The following is a 21,431-nucleotide window of genomic DNA, read 5'->3' as shown; positions in this document are numbered from 1 at the left end:
TATGGGATGTAAACAAGACTAAGACATGAATGGTTTTAGTTAATAGCTACGTATTATTTGGGAGCACATCTGGCAAAACAAGAGATTTACTATTCTCTTCTAATAAGACCAATCAACATAGATAGAAAAAGGATTCCCAAGAAATAAACATTTTATGTTAAAAACAAGTCACAATTTAAAGCAAAGACATTGAAAGTAGCATAGAATGTTAAAAGTAGATCAACCTTCTATTGGCTTCTGCAATAATTCCCATAACTTTTTAAAAGTGTTTTAGGAATACGTTCATGCTTTAGTATTAATCACCTTACTTGTTTCAGAATCAAATTTGAATGTGTCTTGCATTAAAAGCCTCTTGAAACATTAACTAGACAAAAGGAGTGATCACAATATTCCTAAAAAATCATGTTAACTATTTTCCAGCTTTTCCAGATAAGAAATATTGAAACTGTGTTTAGTGACTTGAAATTCAAGTGTTTAAATAACTGTGTTTTTATAATGAAATGTCATTTGCCAAAATGATTATTTTCCAAACCAGATACATTTCTTTTAAACTAGGGGCATCCTGGCAAAGAGGGTCAGTCTGGAGAGAAAGGTGCATTGGTGAGTTTCAAAACTTTTCTGTTTATTTACATAGCATTTTTTCTGGTTTATGGTACACCTGTTACTCAAAGAACTATTCAAGAAGATAACAGAAAACCCATGACACATGCAGAATATCTGTGTGCAAACATATTAACTATATTCTAAAGGAGATTACTAATATGAGCATAGACATTACTCTTTTAAAGTAAAACTGATTATGGAGTTGACAGAATGGTAATCAATAGAAGTTGCTTACATGTCACATGGATAACTTGTAAATAGTTTGACTTTACAATTCTGTAGTGTACAGTAGCTGCTAGGACTCTTCAGACCCTTGTTTTTTGGAAATTTACAAATGCGTGCATATAAACTATATTTTTTTTTAGGCTACCTTAAAGTCAGTGGCAGTGAGAAGTAATTCCTTTAATGTAATGAAGCATCAAAGAGTCTTGGGGCTCTGTAAAGCTGATTTTAGTTGCAGTACTGATTTCAATGACAGTAATAACAGGATACCTATTCTAGATAGACAGGATGAATGAATGAATGAATGAATAGGACATTTCAGAAAGTACAGTTCCACTGACACTAGCATATTAATTTTTGTCCAGAATGCTGTTTGCTACAGCCTTCTAGATTTTATCTCCATTTCTTAAGAAAATAAAGCTTACACAAATCATTTATGTTTTGAAAGTGTGTGTGTATATATATACATATATATATATATACGACCATGTCAGTTCTTCCTTATACCTTTTGAATTTGCTGATAAATTTCAACCAAATTTGCAAAGAACTGTTATTTCTCAGAGACATTAAGGGCCTAATTTTTTTTGTGTGTGAAAAGACACAGTTGGAAAGCAGAAGACCTTATTATTAGGGGAAGACCGTGCTGTGTGTCCATCTCCAACATCAAAGAATTAACAAAGCAGCTCAGCCTCAGGCAGATCTGAACATTTCCAAGCTTCCTTGCTTTCATAGCTTAAAGAACTCAGTTCCTTTAGACGCCACTAGCAATTGCATAGTATCCAAATTAAGCATCTTTTAAATACTCAGCAAACAGTAATTAACAACATCCAAATACCAGTCAATATTATTAAGTACTGTGAGCCTTCTAATTGTCAGGTTTGTAACCTTTTTTTTTTTTTTTCCAGACAACATGATTTTTATTATTATTATTATTTTGGTTTGTACTTTTGACTTGCCATCATCATAATTAAAATATAGATTTTGTCCAGTAAGACACCATTAGCTGTCTAATCGGCATCTTTTTTGTGGTGGTGGTGGTGATTGGTTTGTTTGTTGGGTTTTTTTGCACATTCTCAAATTACCATTGTTTCAGACTATTTGTGTTGTGGATAGAAATTTCCCAAATATACAAGTAGAACCAAGTTCATAAATCTATTAATAGTTTTATATTGATATTGAAGACTACTTTGTGATGACATGACTTTTCTTTATGTCAGGCAGCCTGAAAAGTCTATCAACCCAGTGTTATTTTGGTGTCTCACACACGACTGCTGCAGTATAGTGAAAGAACAAGGATTAGGCTGAGAAGTACTTGTTAACCAACTACTGTACAAACAAAGGTTCTTTGCTCCGATCTATTTTAGGGGCCTCCAGGTCCTCAGGGTCCAATTGGCTATCCAGGTCCTAGGGGTGTAAAGGTAAGATTTAATTGCTGGATTCCTCCCCCAGCCCTTTTTGATTATATACATGTGGGTAATTCTTTATATTCTATCTTTAGGGAGCTGATGGTGTCCGTGGACTCAAGGGATCCAAAGGTGAAAAGGTAAATCTATGACAACTCATAATTCCTTTCTCTTCTTCTGTTCTTTACTTCACTGCAGTGTTTTCTGTCTCCTTCACTGCTGTGTGTTTTCTCTTGCAGCAGTGGGTTTATTTTTGCCTCAGCCTAAGGACATACCAAGCCCAGTTCATAAATCAGTGACCTCTATGATTATTTATGCTGGTACAATATAAATATAAAATATTCAGTTGTTAAAACGGGTTTGGATCCTCTTGGCACCAGTTTAAATGATTTCTCTCTAAGCTGCTTTTAAGTACAAAATTAGAGATTCTCTGCCTTATTGATAGATGTTATTTATATAGATGTGGATGCTGAGAAGCTTGTTAGAGAGATTTGTGGTAACAACAGTGTCATTCTAACTGTTTGATACGGCTGTATGCTAGATTTTAAATATTTTGTACCCAAATTTTCCAAAAGCTTTCTAGGTTCCAGGTATTTTTGACCAAGGTCTTTGCCTTATTGATCGACAGCCCCAATCAAATGCAGATATATAAGTGTGAAGAAAGCTTTTACATCTCCCTGATACCATTACTTCTTTACACAGAGCAAACGCACCTACTATAGTAAACACCCGGTGCTGCCATCTCTACTGACTTCTGATGGCCTGAAGTGGCTGAAACTACAGCCAGTATAGAGTTTAAATTCCCAATTTCCTCGGCCCTCAGAATCAGTGACATAACAGACACCATCAGTCATACCTCCTGTGCTCACAGGCAAATTTACCTTGTGGCTATTGTGTATATATTTATAACTATATTTCTAAATCAGAAAACTAACTCTTGCCAAAAACTCTTGATCTGAACACGAGAGATCTGTCTTTCAGGCTCAGATGCCAAGAGATGCTGTACATTTTCAGGCTTTCCTGCACCACAGTTTGTCCAGCCTGCATGCTCATTTTAGAGTTGCTTATTAAATCTAATCTAAAAAAGAGGAGCGTGTTTAATACCTGTGGAGACTAGACACTTGAAAAAAGCAACTTGTGCCTTACTGATTGATTAAAAACCAGCTAGGAAAAAGTACAGGACTCACATACAAATAAGCTAAATAGATGTGTGCATATATATGTATGTGTATCAATGAGTGCTGATTAGCATAATCTCCACTACATTGATGTGTTCCTAAAAATTGATCTCACAATTGCAGTAAGACATTGAACTCTCCTGAACGCCTCAAAAGGTCGCACAAATTATTTCATAGATGGTTCTCACAATGCTGTAAATGGCAGTTACACAGAGGCTTTTTTTTACTGAAATTACTCAGATATTATTACTCATCAGAAAGTATTGTAAGAGACAGAAATAAATAAACTGATCAGTCAGGAAAGCTTCTGTAGGTCTTAAATGGCCCCAGGGATATCAGAGGAGGTCCATCTCTTTATGATCAGTAGATGTGACTGGAACTCTTTAGCTTTTTTTTTTGTGTGTGTGTGTGTTAACAATAATGAAGAAACAGAGCATTCAGTTCTCTCCTCCTACATGGAGTAAAATCAACCTATGTACATCTCAATGGCTGGAACCTCACTGTGAAAGATGAAGAGTTTCAGTTCATTTGGCAGCCATTTGGTCAGCGGTTGGAAGATGGTCATTTCTCACTGATATGCTGCAAAGTGTTCTCATATAATTAGTACTGTCCATGGCCATAACTGGGAGCAGCTTTTACAACTGAAGATTTTTTTTCACGTTCTACACTCTTTTTCACCTCTCAGTAAATTTTGAGAAGGACCATCCTAGAGTTTTAATTTATGCAATTTAGGATGACCTTGTAAAGATTATTTTCACCATCTGCAAAGCACATGAAACCTGCTTGTAGAATGTTTTTAGTCTCTTTTTTTTTTCAGTGACTCATGATGGGGTATCTTTTTTTTTTTTTCATGAACACATACTTTTGAGAAAGTAGATTTGCTAGTGTATGTTTTTTTGTTTGTTTGTTTATTTATAATATTAATATCTCACCACCTATTTTGAGCTGTTTATCACCACAGCAAATCTATTTTAAATCTAAATACCTCTTTCTAGGGTTATTTATTGCATTCTGCATGGCTACTTCTGGCTTTAGCCTTGCAAGCTTTCACAATTGAGTCTCCCTGACCAAGGAGAAGACAAAAATATTTTGTGCTCCTGGGCCCAGAAAAATATTCTGGGCCCAGGAGCACAAAATGCATTACACTTTTTTGAAATGAGGATGAAATACAAAGCCTTTCTTGTTTGTTTATTTCAATAACATTTGGATCACGATATTGCACTTTCCTGGCTTTATTGACAGTCCAAATGTTACTCAGATTCAAAGTCAGCAATATTACTTCATTGTATAAAAAAACAGTAAAACATTTTACTAAATGCTCATTCATCACAAAGAACTTTGCTCCCAGGATAATAACTAAACATCAGATAAAAAGGCACTGTCAGTAATCTTTTGTTGTCTGGCTAAAAGGTAGGTTTAGATTAGAAGTGAGGAAGAAATTCTTCACTATGGGGTTGGTGAGGCACTGGAACAGGTTGCCCATGGAGGTTGTGGATGCCTCATCCCTGGAAGTGTTCAAGGTCAGGTTGGATGGAGCTTTGGGCAACCTGGTATGGTCCAGTGGGAGGTGTCCCTGCCCATGGCAGGGTTGGGGGTGGAACTAGATGGTCTTTAATGTCCCTTCCAACCCAAACCGTTCTATGATCCCATGATATTGGAGCAATGGCTGTATGATGAGTTAAATTAAGGAGGACTGAACTAAAAGCTGATCAAATATGCTAGGCTAAGTTGTGCACAACTAAACTGAACAACTCTGGAGATTTCTGTTTGTATCTGAAATAACTCATACAGGTATAAATTAAACTTGTACAAGTACTGTCTGCTTATACTTCATTGTGGGGACCTATTAAAATACCCGGAGTAAATTCTCTGCCAGACCTTATTAGGCAGTAAATAAGTAGTTCACATTAAGAATAAAAAATAATGTTCACCTAGTTTTGCCACTGTATATAAATTCAGTCTTAATGTCCATTGTTTTATCCACTTTCTTTCCATTACATCAGCCAATGAGAGTAGGCAGGGCTGTGTTGCCAGACACCCAACAACTGTATAGAGACTACTTCTTCTTTTAGTGGTTACGACCATTAATATGTCTTAATTTTTAATTAAGATTCCATTACCAGCCAATTCTTTGATTCCTTTCATGACACTATTAAGACACGTCTAAAAGAAAAGTTAATTAAAAGGGAGGTTCTGCTATTGAAAAGAAAAACACTGAATAATTTGTCACCATTTTTTTTATTTAATTAAATCGATGGCCTTATTAAAAAGGGTGGTAATCCAAAAATGTTTAGGAGTTAAGAAATGATTTTATAAGATAATTCATGATAAAACTGAAGAATTATTTTGTCTGTCTTTAAAAAACCTTTCAAAAAGTTTTAAACAGCTTTAAACAGCTGCTATTAGGAATTTTCAAACTAAAAAGTCATTTTGTATAATGTACTTATGTACTCTCTCTAACATTGGAATAGCCATATTAGAATTTTCTTATGTTCTCACTCTATCTAAGCAAATTATTTGAATCTGTAGTAAATGTATTCTCTTATTTTGTCTGCAGAAAACAAACAGCAACAACAAAAACAGCTCTTTATTACTAAAAGTCTTATTGCATTTATTTCTGCCCTCTTTAGGGTGAAGATGGTTTCCCAGGATTTAAAGGTGACATGGGCCTTAAAGGTGATCGGGTAAGCATTTATTCATGTCCCTTAGGATCTTAAAATGTGTAAATATTATTTTGAAATGATCACTGAAGGGAACAAGTAAATTTACACTGAAAATAAAGTAAAAGCTTTTAGCTTACATTGTTCCTATTCCTTGTGCATGCACAGATATAAGCCACAGATCTAGTTCTTCTGAATTAACAATGGCACAGTTATAAAGAGGAAGAGTGTCAATTTTGGATATCATTTGCACTAAGCCTCTTCCTAGGGAGTCTCTTTTTCAAGATTCCAAGATCCTCCACTATTTGCCTGAGGAAGATTAATCTATGCAGAATAAGAGGTTTCCATTCCAACCTAGTATCTAGTAAATCTCTGGCAAAATGTACTTTATTTTATACAATGTATACAAATACATTATAATGTATAATACAAATGTACCTATTTTATTTTATACGATGGACACTTCCTTTCATAGGAAGAGTTTCAGAAGTTTAAAAAAAAATTATCACAAGAGGCTAGTGGCTTCTATCTGTTAATCTGTATATATAAATAACTGTGATGATGGTAATGATAAAAATTCTTAGATCCAAAAATTTTTCATATGTGGATTGTCAGAGTGCCTTCACAAGAATTTAGTGAAGTAAAAATAAGAATGCAATTTCCAGAATGAGCTCTCTTCAGACAAGGACACTGGCCTCTAACAGTTGTGCGAGTAATATTTGGTGCCTTTATACATTTGCATTTATATAATGAACATAAGTAGTGGTATTTTCCTAATCTCCGTTTATGTTTAATAAACGTTTATTTTCAAGTAATTGTAGGTAGTCTTGCTACTATATGCACACAGTCAATTGCTCCAAATTTATATAGTGTTGTATTTTAGGGAGAAGTTGGTCAGCCCGGTCCACGAGGAGAAGATGGTCCGGAAGGTCCAAAAGGTCGAGCAGGTCCATCTGGGGACCCAGGTGCTGCTGGTCCCGCTGGGGAAAAGGTCAGTAGCCAGTTATCAACATAAACATGTCATTGCCTCATAACATAGATGCAGCCCATGATTGTCATCACTAAGAAGACAAACATCCAGATCTGCAAGATCTTAGGCTATCTAACAGTAGTTTTTATGAAACACTACTACAGCAGGTCACCGGAGTTCACATTTGAACAGGTATTGGGAATCATTTTTTGCAAGTATAAAAAACAACATTGTAACACCTCATTGACACAAGGCTGGAAATTTCTTGTCCTAAATTACACACAGTGCACACCAACTACGAAAAATATGATTCAGAGGAAATAGTTGGGTACAAAGGAGGAATAAAGGTGCTGCAGGAGAGTGAACTAATATTCAGTCATATGAAAGCAAATTGTGTCATTAAGATTGGTTTAAACAGAAAACATATCCTCAATAGAAATCCCAAACAAGCTTGGCAAAAGTGAAAGGTGCTATTTAAAGAGAAGACTGAATAAAGGATAGGGAAATAAAATACAGGAGGCAACAAACACACAGATAAGTAAAAATCCCTGTAGAATCCTAACCTCAACAAAAAACACTAGGGATGGATATAGAGTAGGAAAGGAAGATGAGGAATTCATATATATTTCGCTGGGTGAGAGCATCTGAAAAGAAAGTGTGCCATTTTGGAAACCTGGGAAAGAATGATTAAAATAAAACAAGAAAGAAATTTCAGATATATGTATACTGTCCTTCAAAAAAGTGTGAGAGAGAGAGATTTGTGAATTCTTAGATTTCCTCACAGTATTAGGGAAGTGCCTGTAACAGCAACTATCAGTGTCCTATTCCCTTCTCATTTCCAATGACTTGTTTCATGCAAAGGTACTACCCTTCCCTGGTAATTAAAGTACTACAGTGGTCTTTTACTCTCTACATTCAGCTGGTCCTGTGATAAGAAAGCTTTCCCAAGCAGGTTAGGGCAGCATTGTCTGAGTCAAGGAAATGCCAAGTACAGTGTCAAAAGAATGAGCAACATGTCAGGAAGGAGCTTAAAAAAACATCCATATCCACACTCAAAACCTAGGCAACTGAGCCTTGCTCAATCATAAAATGAGGCACAAAATTTTCACTGAATTTAGCAAGGTTTGCTGCAGTGTCATGCTGCAAAAGATTTTAATCATTGTATGGCATGCAACTTGTTTCAGTGTGGCACAGTGCACAGTGTGGCAGCATTATAATTATTTTTGTAAATTGAGGAAAGAATTCTTCTTTAATAACGTACCAGCCAGACCTGTGGGTTTACATGAATATGAAAATGGACATTTTTATTCATGTGCTCTATTTTTTAAGAATAAGCATGTTTATTTTCACAAATTCCCTTCCGCATCCAGGTACCTGCTTCCTCTTTTCCATTATCTAAGGTTACTGCTGAGTACCACATTATATAGTATAATCATATATTTTCCATTGAAATCTTCTCCAAAATGTGACAGCCTGGAACATGGTCTGTGTTTAGAAGACTCAAATTCATCCCTAGAGTTCCCATCTCTCAAAGACTGAAACTGCTTTCCCTTTCCCTACCTTTGAAAGTGGCAAACCATCAATCATCCCCTAGACATCTTAAGAGATCAACTCCATGGGGTACTGTATTTCATTTCTAGGAATCAGTAATGTCAGCGTTGATCAGACTGCTCGTCCTGTTGTCCTTTTTGAACATAGGAAAGTGGTCATGTTTGTTGATAAATCTATCATCAGCAAATAGTCAGTGGAGTGTGATTTATCATAGTCACAAATAGTCACACAGCTTAGAATTTTTCAAAAAAAATGGTTGATTCTTCAAATGCCTATTTGGACAAAAAAAAAAAAAAACAACTATGAAAAACAATGTAGCCATCACACAGTATAAAGTAAAAAGAACTTCTTCTCATTTACAATATAACAATGCCCTGATTTCGTACAGAATATTAATAGTTTAATGACCTTAGCCCCACATCTTAGAGGTACTGGCTTTGCTGACCTCATTAACTGGAGTGGGATTTTTATTTAGATTTGAGGAACTAAGCCCACTGGTGATTAATAGTTAAAACGAGAAATTGATTTCATTGAATATTATATTTTATAAAGTGCCATCACTCTAGGTTGTGGAAAAAATACTTTCCATAAAGGTTTGCTGAACCACTAAGGAGGATGATAAATTAAAATTTAACACTGTGTTTTTATTGCAGGGTAAGCTTGGTGTGCCGGGATTGCCAGGATATCCAGGCAGACAAGGTCCAAAGGTGCGCTTTAAATGAATTGTAAATCTTATGCTGTTTTTCACATTTCCTTTCTTGACAATCATGATCTGAAGTAAAATCTTTTAAAATGTTGGGTCCCTAAGGCAGGATCTTCAAGGAACACTAACTTTCCTATTAAATATGCTACCTTCAAACTTTTGTCATCCTTTCATGAGTTGTGTTTTGTGTCAGCATCAGGCTGGCATACATTAGATGATGTTGAGAAAGAAGGAACTGCCTTTATGTTTGAAAGAGAATAAGCATTGTATTGACCGTGAAATGGATGCTGATGGTGATGTCAATTTTCCATGTGGTACAAGGATTCCATTTGTGTCATTACTGCTTCTTCCACAGAGTAAGCCATATTTCTTTGGAACATCCATACAATTTACAATTTTCATTACATTTTCCTTTTGTTTTTGTTAAGACAAACATGACAAAACCCAACCCTTATTTTATTCATGTGCCTATATCTATCCTTCAGTTATCTTCTGTGTTTGATTGCAACAGAAAAAAAAAAAAAAAGTTAAAATAGATGGCTTCTGGTTTAATTGAAGGTTTATATTTTTGAAACATATTTTTATGAAACATGTTTTTGAAAAGGTTGTCCTAACACAGCTTTAGGAAATGAGCATGCTAAAGTAATTGCAAAGTCTCTTTCTGAGATTAATGACAAAGAAAAAATGGAATAAAAACATAATTTTACAGACAATTCCTGACATAAGGCCATGAGACATTGCATCTCCAGACTGTCTGAAAGACGAGTCATCTAGAGCAATATCACAAGTAGAATAATTTCTTACCCCTTCCACACAACCAAACAATCACCTGCAATAAAATCCTCAATTTTCTCCTAGTTTGGGATGTATTTTTATCTTCCAATTTGAAAATACGATTTTTTTGGCAGAACTACAATTTCCTGTCTGGCTAAGCAAAGGGTTTTTCTGACTCTTGACTATATTATAGCCTTTTTCTCTCAAGTAAATTAACTATCTGAAGAATGCTTATTCACTGAACACATTTGTGTTAATGAAAAATATCAAAACCATCTATGGAAAGTACGTATGGAGACTATTCACCTTGACAAGCGTGGGTTTTTCCCTTCCTACTTCTTAATTGAAATGTCTCAGATTTCAGTCTCTTTTTGCTCTCCTTTAGAGAACTGTCTTTCGAAAAGTCTAAGATCAAAGACATTTTACATTATTCAGTTCTAAGAACAAAACTGATGTAACACTTCAAATAAAATTTGACTGATTCTTTTTTTCAGCAAAGACTTGCTCAAGAACAGCATTATATTACATTTTCATTGGATTAAAATTGAATCTGGTTCTCAAACTGCATTCACTGTTTGCTCATCTAACTTGACACTTAAACACAGGAAAAAGTAATAGCAGCTACAATGCATCAACTTGCTGGAGAATTGTTTTGAAACTTATTCACAGTCCAGTTAAAATTAATATAAGGAAGATAGGAAAAAAAGAAACAGCAGAAAAGCTTATTAGCTAGGTAAAGGAAATAAGAAATTCTGTCCCAATATTGTTGAGAAGGTTCACACTACTCTTTTTTTTTTGTAATTTACTTGTTTTTCATTATTTTTCTTCTTTCTTCTTGTTCATTGAGTACTGCCATTATCTGATAACTTTCACAACATTTTTTAATCCTGCCAGTCCCTTTTGATTAGCACAATTGCAGAAAGTACTTTGTATGTAAGATATTTACATCCTAATCATGCCTATTAATGTCTGATCATTTGATTTGTTTCTTCCCCCAGCCTTTTAATTATAAACATACTTGGGCTTTATGGAGTAGGATTTTCACAATTTCATTCACTCTTGAAGTTGTAAGTGGTGAAGAATTAAAAATAAAAAAAAAAAAAACAGAAAAAAAGAGTATCAGTCAGGTTTTCATTAGAGTCACTGTCAATGAAGTTGTACTGCCCCCAAGTTCATTAATGGATAATTGGAATGATTCATGTGACATAAGATTGAAATTTTTGTCATATACATTTTACTTACCACCACAATTTTAATAACAAGCTGTATAGATATAAATGCGATATCACAGCAGGGAGTCTGTCCAGTAGTTTTAGTGTCTGACCAAACCAAACACTGCTTTGATTTTTCATCTTCTGTAGCTTGGAAGTATTTTTTTTATTAAGTTTATCTCCTCTTTGACCCCAACTCCCTTATGACAAATTAACACATTGGCAGGTAACCCATCTGCTCTTCCTTTGGACCTGTATACCATAAATCAAGAAGAAAATGGTACTGTTCAGGTTAAGTGGGCAGTAAGCAGGAGGAAAGGGAAGAAAAAGGAGAAGAAGGAATAACTTCTGGGAGCAGCTTCTATACATAGAATCAAGTCAGATGATCTCCCCATAAATTCTGCTTACCAGAAGAGCTTACAAACACATGTAAAAATTGCATCAGTTAAATGAAACTGGTCAGTTTACAGTGAATAAACCACCCGAGGTCATTTACAGCTCAGTAAAGTGAATAAAGAACCACTGTTGAGATGTGGCAACACTTTGCAATTGCTTTGAATGCAGTTATTTTGTAAGAGAATTATTGTACTGTGAGGTAGCAAGGCCTTGTTTATTTCTCTTTGTTATGATACAGTTATTTCTAGTGGGCTGTTAATGATCTTTTCTTTCCTACCGTTAAAAACTGATGCAGATTTAATGAAGATTGTCTAATATGACAAATAATGTCCATTCTATGCATTAATGTTTCTTAATGCATTCTGAACTTGAGGCATTACAGTAAGTTAATTTGCAGCTATTCATCAGAGCTGCCACGCTTGCAAATTTGACATGATGTAAAATGTTCATCGTTTTGGAGGTGTGTTTTACATATGAATTAAATGCTGGTTATACTACAGTTTTGGTTTTGATATTTTCTGATATTTGTATTGATTTTTTATTTAGGGCTCAACTGGTTTCCCAGGATTTCCGGGTGCCAATGGAGAGAAAGGTGCAAGGGTATGATAATTCTTAATTTCATGACAATTATCTTTTTGTACTCAGTGCTATGGGAAGTCAGTGAAAAATAGAGGTATAAGCTATTGGAGTTGGACTTGATGATCCTTATGGGTCCCTTCCAACTCGAGATATTCTATGATTCTGTTATCTAAGGAACTATAAAAACAGGCTTTTCACTCTTAAGATGAATCTCTACAGTTATGTAAAACAGGACATACTGAGACACTACTTCTCACTCTTTAAGGTATTAATCTAAGCATACAGGAACTGAGACACTTTCTTGTTGGGTATGCTACCATAATTATACGTTGGAAAGAGAAAAGAAATCACCTTTGAGCATGTGATTTAAGAGTATAGCTGAGTGATCTTGCAAGGACTGTTTTCCTGTATCCCATGAATTAACATACTACCATGCAATTTACCCTCAAGGAAATTCAACATGTATTTCATAAGCATTCTGATTTACCACAATTTTTTTATAGGCTGAGCTTTAAAAAAAAACAACAATGCATACCAGACAACATGAAGAACATATGCTATTAACAAATAGATGCAAAATGACAGATTTTGTTGCTTTGTTTATTGGAAGCTGGTGAGGGAAAATCTGTTAGGTGTATTCTTCTAACTAAAAATGAAATGCAGATTTGAAAGAAAACTGTAGTGCTGTCTCTAAAGCTTAACTGAATATAGCAGAACATGTTGTTAGAAACCTGATAAAATTAACAGAAGTGAGAGGATGGGTCATAGAAACGATCAGCTTAACAAGGCTTTAAGTCAAACTGAAGTAATGTATATCATTATTGTTCTTAAGAAGCCATTTTAATTTGCACATGAAAACAAGCAGGAATTCATGATTTTTAGATAAAATACATGAAATCCAATTGCATTATTTATCTATGCTTTAGATTTTTCTTGTGTTATTTTAGCTAGGATATGTTGTTATGGACAGCAAAGCAGTATAACAATGCTCAGGTCATCCTTGTTGGACAAAATGGGACATGACTGGTAATCAGGATATCAGATTTAATTAAAAAAAAAAGAAAAAAAGAAAAATGATAACACATCAAAGAACAAACTTAAAATTATGAAAATATAATTATATTGATCCATTATCAGGCTTTCATAAAGTTTTTAATTCAGCTAGGGTTCTAATGACCTAATTAATACTGAATTGCAAATATACTTTGGTATTATGCTGATCATCAATAAGACAACAATAAATGTATGTTGTGGTTTTTTTGTTTTGTTTTGTTTTTGTAATGTGAAGTATTATGAGTCTTGCTTAACAGCAAATCATTCTGTGATATTCTACCACACACTGGTAATAAGACAGTAATTGTCCCTGAGAAGTTCACTAGCTATGTAGCATTATAAGAACAACACATAATTTTTATTTTAATAAGTAAATAAGATCAATGTAAAAAAAAAAAAAAAGAAAAAAAAACACACAAAACCAAGAACACCTCAAGAAAACAGCTGTGTGCATTTAATTCATTTTCAATAAGAGCAAGCTTTATGCTAGAACGTCTCAGCTGCTTTACTGTTGCTGTTGTGTTTACCACAGAGAATAGAAAGTACCAGTCATCAAGTTTTTTTTCTACCTGAATAATACTGTTGAATGTTAAGCTTCCTTTCATTAGAATGCACAGCAATATTAACCTAACACCGAGCCTAAAGAAAGGAATCTGTTCAGTAAGATTAGGGGGTATACTGCAGCAAAAAAATTAATGGCTAACATTCTGACAACTTCTGTATTACCTCTGTGCAAATGTGCAGAATCCTGGTAGGTATTACAGTCCCTATTTCTGTTTTTTATATATATATATCTCCTCTCTCTTCATACATACATATATATGAAGAGAGAGGATTACCCTTTGTTTTCAACATTAGCCTGTGGAACTGTTCATGGGAAAATGGGAATTCTGTCTTCAAGACTATTACTACATTGGAAATTATGCCAAGTCCTTTAGACTATTGCAGAGGTACTCTGTTGTGTGGCATCTTCTCTATTATCTTAAAATAGTTTAAAATGTTCTAATGCCTATGACAGAATCTGTCTCCAAGGCAAATTTAGTGTGTTTGACTACAAGTCTCAATGAACTCAGAAAGACAATTTTATAAAGGGCCATGGTTCTGTAAATTAAAATGAGAAGTAGATACTTAAAATAATGTTTAAACATAAGAGAGTTGCACTTTACCCCCACTTCAGTAGAAAACATTATCTCTCAAATATGGGGTTCGCTAAGATGATTTCTGTGAACTTTTCTTTACAGGGATTACATGGCAAACCAGGCCCAAGGGGACAACGAGGACCAACAGTATGTACTTTTGTTTTGCAACTTCGAGGCTTTTCTATATTAATTGCCTCTACTATACTGTGAAGAATTATTTTGATCTGAAGTCATTACAGAATTCAACAATTATCACTAAGTGTATCTTTTTTTTTTTTTTTTTTTTAATTGACAGGGTCCAAGAGGCTCAAGAGGTCCAAGAGGTCCAACTGGCAAACCAGGTCCAAAGGTAATTGTCAGCCACACAATGTAAGTCGGCTGCAGGCTGTTTCTTTTAAAGAAAATAGAGGTTTAACCTTTGAACATACTATTTTTTCTTTCTAGGGTACTGCAGGCAATGACGGTCCTCCTGGCCCACCAGGTGAAAGGGTATGTGAAAGCTATTTATATGCATGTCTTTCCCCACTGTATAGGAGTACGGTTTGGGTGTGGGAGAGTTGGTTTATTTTTAGTTTTCCTTCTTATGTATTTACCCTTCTTGGACCACAGTAACCAGAACTGGCAAAACATCAGTTCTAATGATACTGCTTTTCACAAAGTTAGGAATGGGGAAGCTCAAGTTTGCTGAAAGCTTCTTCTATCTGTAGCTCAGTTTTGTATAAATAGGGCACAGAGAATTCATACACGCTTTGCATTATATCCATGCAAATTACAGTTGGACTATCAGTCTATGCTCTTAAGAATAGCTTATTTACCGTAGCATGATACTTGTTTTTACAAATCATTCAAGCCATCTTGAGAAGATTCTTTGCTGAAACAGCTGATTTTTTTTTGTTGTTCTAAGAATTCCCTTCAAACTACTTTCTGCATGCTTGAGAAAGCCTATTGTGCTTGTTAAAATAGTTTTCTGCTTGCTACTCTGTTATTCATCAATACACAAACCCAATATGCAGTCAGACCATCACACAGCAGGAAATAGAAAATTGATATTAATAGATCAGGTTTGTACCTGTATATCAGGCAAATGACAGTGTTTCAAGTGGAATGTGGGTAGCAAAGTTTGGGTGAAACAGGAATGATGTGGCAAGGAAGAGAGATGCCGGGGCAGGAAACTGGGATTCAAACGAGTAATAAGTTAAGTAGCGTGCTGGATATAAGAACAAGGCATAGTCCGTAAAAGGAACTGTACATTATTTTACGCTGAGGAGGAACATCTGAGGCAGGCTACCAGGAGCTGAAGAGCAGAGCTGAAGCAGGGGTTTGCTAACAACTCCAACAGGTGTTGAAACAACGAGCAGATCAATCCAAGATGAAAGCATCCCAGAGAGAAATTGATTAGAGCAAAGAGATGAGGTACCACAGAACACCACATATTATGTCACTTGTGTAATACATGTGAGGTATCTATTTGCTTCCCAATAGGGGTGAATGTCAGCCAAGAAATAAAACTGGCATTTCTACTCAGCTGAGACTATTCCAGGTACCAGACATGTAAATATTATATAATCCATTCTGTGTGGCTACTGCTAAAATGAAACTCCGTGAAAAAAAAAAAAAAGTAACTTTAATAACATGCTGTTAATATTCTAGTGCTTTTTCTCACATAATCCATCAGTGTAGTAGCTTGAAATCTGCAAGCCATACTGTCAATAAAAAGTATGTAAATCTTTCATTAAAAAGCCTCAAGATGTGAGAGTCAAAATACGTAGAGAATTTATGAGAAAGATAGTGCAGTAAGGTCACAAGGATTTCCCGCTTTGCTTAGCACTTCTCAGTTGACTCAGATTTATTATTAGAGTCTAATCAAGGTCTACCCTAGAATAAGATTCACTTAAGGACAAAATCTCCAGGTTGGGCAAAAGGGACCTCTCCCTCGGTTACATTCGCATACTGCTTCATGTAGTGCAGGAGGCTGCCATGCTCTGGCTGTGAGCCTGGGCTCTAATGAATGAGGCTTATGGAACTTGGAAACAGCCAGCACTTTATCAGAGGAGCTAAAGAGTAGCATAATTTGGGAGACGTGACCTCCTGCTTCAGGTCTTTTGCATCAAACTTCAAACAAAATTTACTAACATATTTTGACAGCTGATGCTGTAGCAAAACCACACATCGTATATCAAGTAGAGTAGGATAAGTCTTGCACTGTATGACTAGGGTACATGGCTCTCTGCTTTGGGACCATGTAGAATAAATAGGGCTTTTCAGGTTGCTACTCTGATTTTGCACACTAAAAACTAAAAAGGACAAAATCTTTTAATAAGCTGACAGTCACTTTCAACATGTCAGCAATGAATTTTAAAAGTTTGCCTCTGTCTTGTTTGGCGACAACTTTAGAAACAGTCATGTAAGACAGCAATTTGTGTAAATATATATGACCACAGATTTATGTGGACACGTAGGCCTGTGTACATATTACACATATATGCTTGTAAATACACATATACAATGTACTAACTCGTATGATCATCTTTCACAAGATTTGTAAAGCCATGCTGCATGAAAATTTTCTCTCCATATATATATGTATATACAAAACTACATAAATAAAATTGTCATACATCATATTTTTTTCATGTATTTCAACTACTATTCATGAAATCATGAATGTTGTCCTTCGTCTCTGGTAACTATGGAAAGCTTATTCTATTTGGAAATTTGAACTGTTATCTAAATAGCTTGAAATATTATCAGAGTGAAAGAACTACCAATGATGAATGTTGGATTCAGTTAATAGACCACCAGAGCATGAATGAATTCCTATGCTTTATGCAACATAGAAAACAATGTTTCTTACTCACAGCTAACTCCTACTTTATTAAGCATAATTTCAGGGGTTAAACACAGACATACTTCATATAAGCAATTTTTCTTTTTTCTTACTGCATTCCTACAGAGCTAGTCTTACTTTCAGTCTATGCAAGTGAATTGTTGCTACCAATATTCATGGCAATGTAGATAAGACTTTAGACTTACAACCATATATTATCTACAGAGTTCATATATTTTATAATTGAAGCAAACTTTTAAGTGTCATGGCAGTTGGAGTAAAACTTTGCCTGTTTGGTTGCCCTTATACTAGGGACCACAAGGGCCTCAGGGACCTGTTGGATTTCCTGGACCAAAAGGACCTCCAGTAAGTATATTCTAAAATAAGTAGGTATAATAATGAGAGTGTTATTTTTCATATAATGATTTTGCAGGTAATGTTTGAAGGTTTATTTAAGAGATGTTTTCCTACTGATAGGAAAATTTCCCCCATGCTTGTGGAGCTTTAAGGCTAAGACAAGAACTCACTCATATTTAAAATGGTAGATGAGTCATCATCACGGCAGCTCATGTCGATTCAGCATAATATATTAAACTGGAAATTCTCTAGTATGTTGATGTCAAAGTCCAGGTGACAAGCTGAGTTTAAGCAAAATACTACTCTGCTAGTGTATATTTCCTTTTAACAGTTGATCAATTGAGGAAAAAATGAAGAGGAAGGAGACATTCATTAGTAGCAGACACATATGTTACACATTTGAGCTGCAGCCCGAAGTAGTCATATTGCTCTTTTAGTGTGCTTCTGCTCACATGAAGTACAAAAGCATCAGACCACCTATGATTTTTTCACCCATATGATTGTTATTTTTATAACAGAGAGAGAGTGAGAGACAACAGAGATTCTTACAGCTAATCATATGCTTTTTTCAGTATTAAGGATGTCTAAGAAATTATTTATGTATTTTACAATTTCAGGGGCCACCTGGAAAAGATGGCTTGCCTGGGCATCCAGGACAGCGGGGTGAAACTGTGAGTAAATGAACTCTACTGTGCTAGTGTTGCAAACCTCTTAAGGACATTATAGTGTGACCAAAACTAAAGAAACAGAGAGAACAGACAAAAGGGGAAGAGGCTGGGACTAGAAGGTAACTGTAGTTTTCTTATGGTTTAGTAGTTTAGGCATAAGAAAGCTTTATTTTGTTTCCATACTACAAAAGTGAGATTATTCTTTGCTCTGCTCAGTTAGTAACATCACAATGTGCTTAACTAGTCAATAGAAGTAGAAAAAATTAATACTCAGATCTCAAATTTAGTAAAGATTTGTCAGGCAACCACTGTATCATCTTCGATCACTATATCATCTTTTCTGATTGAATGTCATGTAACATGGCATAATAAAGTATTACTAAGTAATGCTAAACAGATGGGAAACTCGAAAGTCAACAGCTTTGGAAAGTGCTATCAGGAATGATTCAACCTGTGAAAAAAGAGTTCAATTTTGAAATTATATTCTATGCAATTCCCCTAAAAATCTTCATAAGTACATCTTGGAAGCAAAATTTTTAAAGTAACATATAAAATTTTTAATGGAATTATTAATATGTATATATTTCTGTAGTGCCAAAACCTGACTTATCTCCCACTGAAATTAAAATAAAATTATTACTTGGTTTTTCCAGAGCTAGAGAAAGAATTAAGTGAGATTAGAGAGAAATGTTCTCATCATGATGAATGTGTTTGGAATTCCATCTTCACTGGGAATCTGGAAGTGAGTGCTGAGTCACTTCCACTGCTGGAAGTGGGAGCACAGACCTTGGAGTGACACATCATTCTGAAAAACTGTATTTTCCTCTGACATTTTAATGCCATTGCTTTGCAATGATGGTAGTGGTTTTTTGTTTGTTTGTTTGTTTGTTTCATGGGAGAGAAACACTATTGACTGCTTATTTGTTCTTTTTCAGTGACTTCAAACTCACAATTTGACACGTATTCTTGTAGGAAGGTCATTTGGTGGGGTCAAAATTAACATTAGTTTGCATTTGGAATTGCATACAATTGTCCAAGTTGTGTTTTGCTTGTCAAAATGAATTTAAATGGATGCAGATTTGTTGAGAAAACTTTGGGTTTGTATTGAACATTTTATTTGAAAATAGTAAAGAAACAAATATATTTATTTGCATATATATTCTACAGCTGGTACTGTTTAGCCTAGAAAAGGGAAGGCTCAGGGCAGATCTTACCAATGTATACCTGAAGAGAGGGTGTCAAGAAAATGGAGCCAGGTTCTTTTCAGTTTTGCCCAGTGACAGGAAAAGAAGCAATGGGCACAAATTAAACACAAGAAGTTACATCTGTGCATCAGGAAGCACTTTTTTACTATGAGGATGACCAAGCACTGGCAAAGGTTGCCCAGAGAGGTTGTAGGGTCTCCCTTCCTGGAGATCTTCAAAAGCCATCTGGACATGGTCCTGGGCAATGGTCTCTAGGTGACCCTGTTTGAGCAGGGGACTTGGACCAATGATTTTCAGAGGCTCCATGGGACTCAACCATTCTATGATTCCATGGTTTTTCATTTCACTCATTACTAGAAATGGAAGATGCAAAATACAATAAAACTACGGACTATGTCATTGTACGATGGTACTCTAATTTTATATCTTTTGGGTTTAGTAGGGTTAAAATGATATAACATTTGAGTAACTCAGGCACAAACACAGCTTATTAGCAGGAATTAGTTTAAATGTATTTTCCCCATGGATTCTCACAGATATCTTTTTGTACAAAAACAGATTTTAAAAAACAAACTAAATAGAAAGTAGATTCGTTGACTTTCTTTTTTCCAAGAAGATTTCCATTTCTGATTTTTTTAAAAAATGTATAAATCAGAAAACATTCATTGACCTCACTGGTTAAATCAGGGTCTTAGAATTCTGTTTCTCATTTATGTGTCTCATTAAAGTTCAATGGTGCATGTAGGCATTTTAGCAATCAGGCTAAGAAACATGCTCAGCCTTAAAAAATTCGTGAGCAAAATTCCTGGATTGCAGTTTGTTTGTGGACTAAGAGCTGTACGTTGACAGCAACTGAGGTAAATATTAGTGAAAATAAGGATACTGCTTCTTCCCCCAGTAAGCCATATGCTTCTCTGAAGAACTGCCGTTGTTTGCTGAGACAGGAATGGTAATGTTATAATTAATTTGGAACATAGATGTAGGAATAACCTAGATACTGTAAACCAATATAAAGCTAGTTCCTCTTTAGAAATTATTATCCGTTTCAGTTATTGATCACAGATTGGTGGGAGGCATCAGCTGCAGAGCTCTTTAGATTGCTGGGTGTTACAATAGAATTTAGTGTTTTGTGTCTATGAAAGGACAAAATAGAAATGTACTAGCTGTTTCATCAATTAGAATTAATCAAGGACCTTCTCACTACAAGAAACTCAGTTTCTTTATATTGTCTTTCACATAAAATTTAAAAAAAAAAAAGAGTAATTAGGTACAAGCACATGCATGAGACACTGGTGTAAATTTTTTACTACATTTTTATTATTTTAGATGAACCCATGGGGTGTTCAGGTCATCTTGGATATTTGCTGCTGAAATCTCTTTTGCTTATTACTTGTTTTACAAATCTGCACCTGTAGGAATTGATACATTTTTGACACAAAAGAAAAAGCACGGCAGTAAGACTATCATTAGCATCAGGAATCTTTGAGTATACTGCAAAATATCAATGCGTTCTGCAAACCTGGGAAATAGCAAGTCTTAAGTTGTTTTCAAGAAATAGGCAACATTCAACGCTCCCTTATCTTTCTTTTACAATAGGCTTCAGACGAAGTTTTGACAAAGTAAAGGAGGGGACACATGAATGATTCAGCCTGTAGCAGTTTTAATTTTCAGCAAGTAGAGCAAAGGAATTTTGTATTTGTTTTTAATCTGGATCATTTCAAAGGTCTGAGAGAGAATGCCTAAATAGCTACAGGCCAAACTGAACCATGATAACAACTGGCTTGCAGCAAGAAGAGAATCAGTTTGAGGAAGATTTAAAAAAAAAAAAAAAAAAAAAAAAAGGTTAAACTGGATCTGATGGAATTGGGAACCTGTCAGCGAGACTGCACCCTGAGGAATGCTGAGCAGGGCCCAACGTTTCTAAAAAATA

General features: G+C 35.1%; 1 protein-coding gene across 4 annotated transcripts in view; it reads left to right on the top strand.

Moving 5' to 3' along the window:
• Positions 1–21,431, top strand: part of COL11A1 (collagen type XI alpha 1 chain) — a 139,537-nt gene that overhangs the window by 72,417 nt on the left and 45,689 nt on the right. For all 4 annotated transcript variants that reach the window (XM_067001898.1, XM_067001899.1, XM_013186558.3 and 1 more), the window contains 12 exons: positions 556–600; positions 2,192–2,245; positions 2,326–2,370; positions 6,039–6,092; positions 6,952–7,059; positions 9,243–9,296; positions 12,220–12,273; positions 14,547–14,591; positions 14,740–14,793; positions 14,889–14,933; positions 17,584–17,637; positions 18,246–18,299. In XM_067001898.1, coding sequence (XP_066857999.1) covers positions 556–600; positions 2,192–2,245; positions 2,326–2,370; positions 6,039–6,092; positions 6,952–7,059; positions 9,243–9,296; positions 12,220–12,273; positions 14,547–14,591; positions 14,740–14,793; positions 14,889–14,933; positions 17,584–17,637; positions 18,246–18,299 — 666 coding nt within the window. The remainder of the gene's footprint in view (positions 1–555; positions 601–2,191; positions 2,246–2,325; positions 2,371–6,038; positions 6,093–6,951; positions 7,060–9,242; positions 9,297–12,219; positions 12,274–14,546; positions 14,592–14,739; positions 14,794–14,888; positions 14,934–17,583; positions 17,638–18,245; positions 18,300–21,431) is intronic.

Source organism: Anser cygnoides, chromosome 8 (assembly GCF_040182565.1).
Source record: "Anser cygnoides isolate HZ-2024a breed goose chromosome 8, Taihu_goose_T2T_genome, whole genome shotgun sequence".
In the NCBI taxonomy this organism is placed as follows: domain Eukaryota; kingdom Metazoa; phylum Chordata; class Aves; order Anseriformes; family Anatidae; genus Anser; species Anser cygnoides.
Note: the sequence above shows the minus strand (reverse complement) of the source record. Positions and strands in the feature narration are given on the sequence as shown.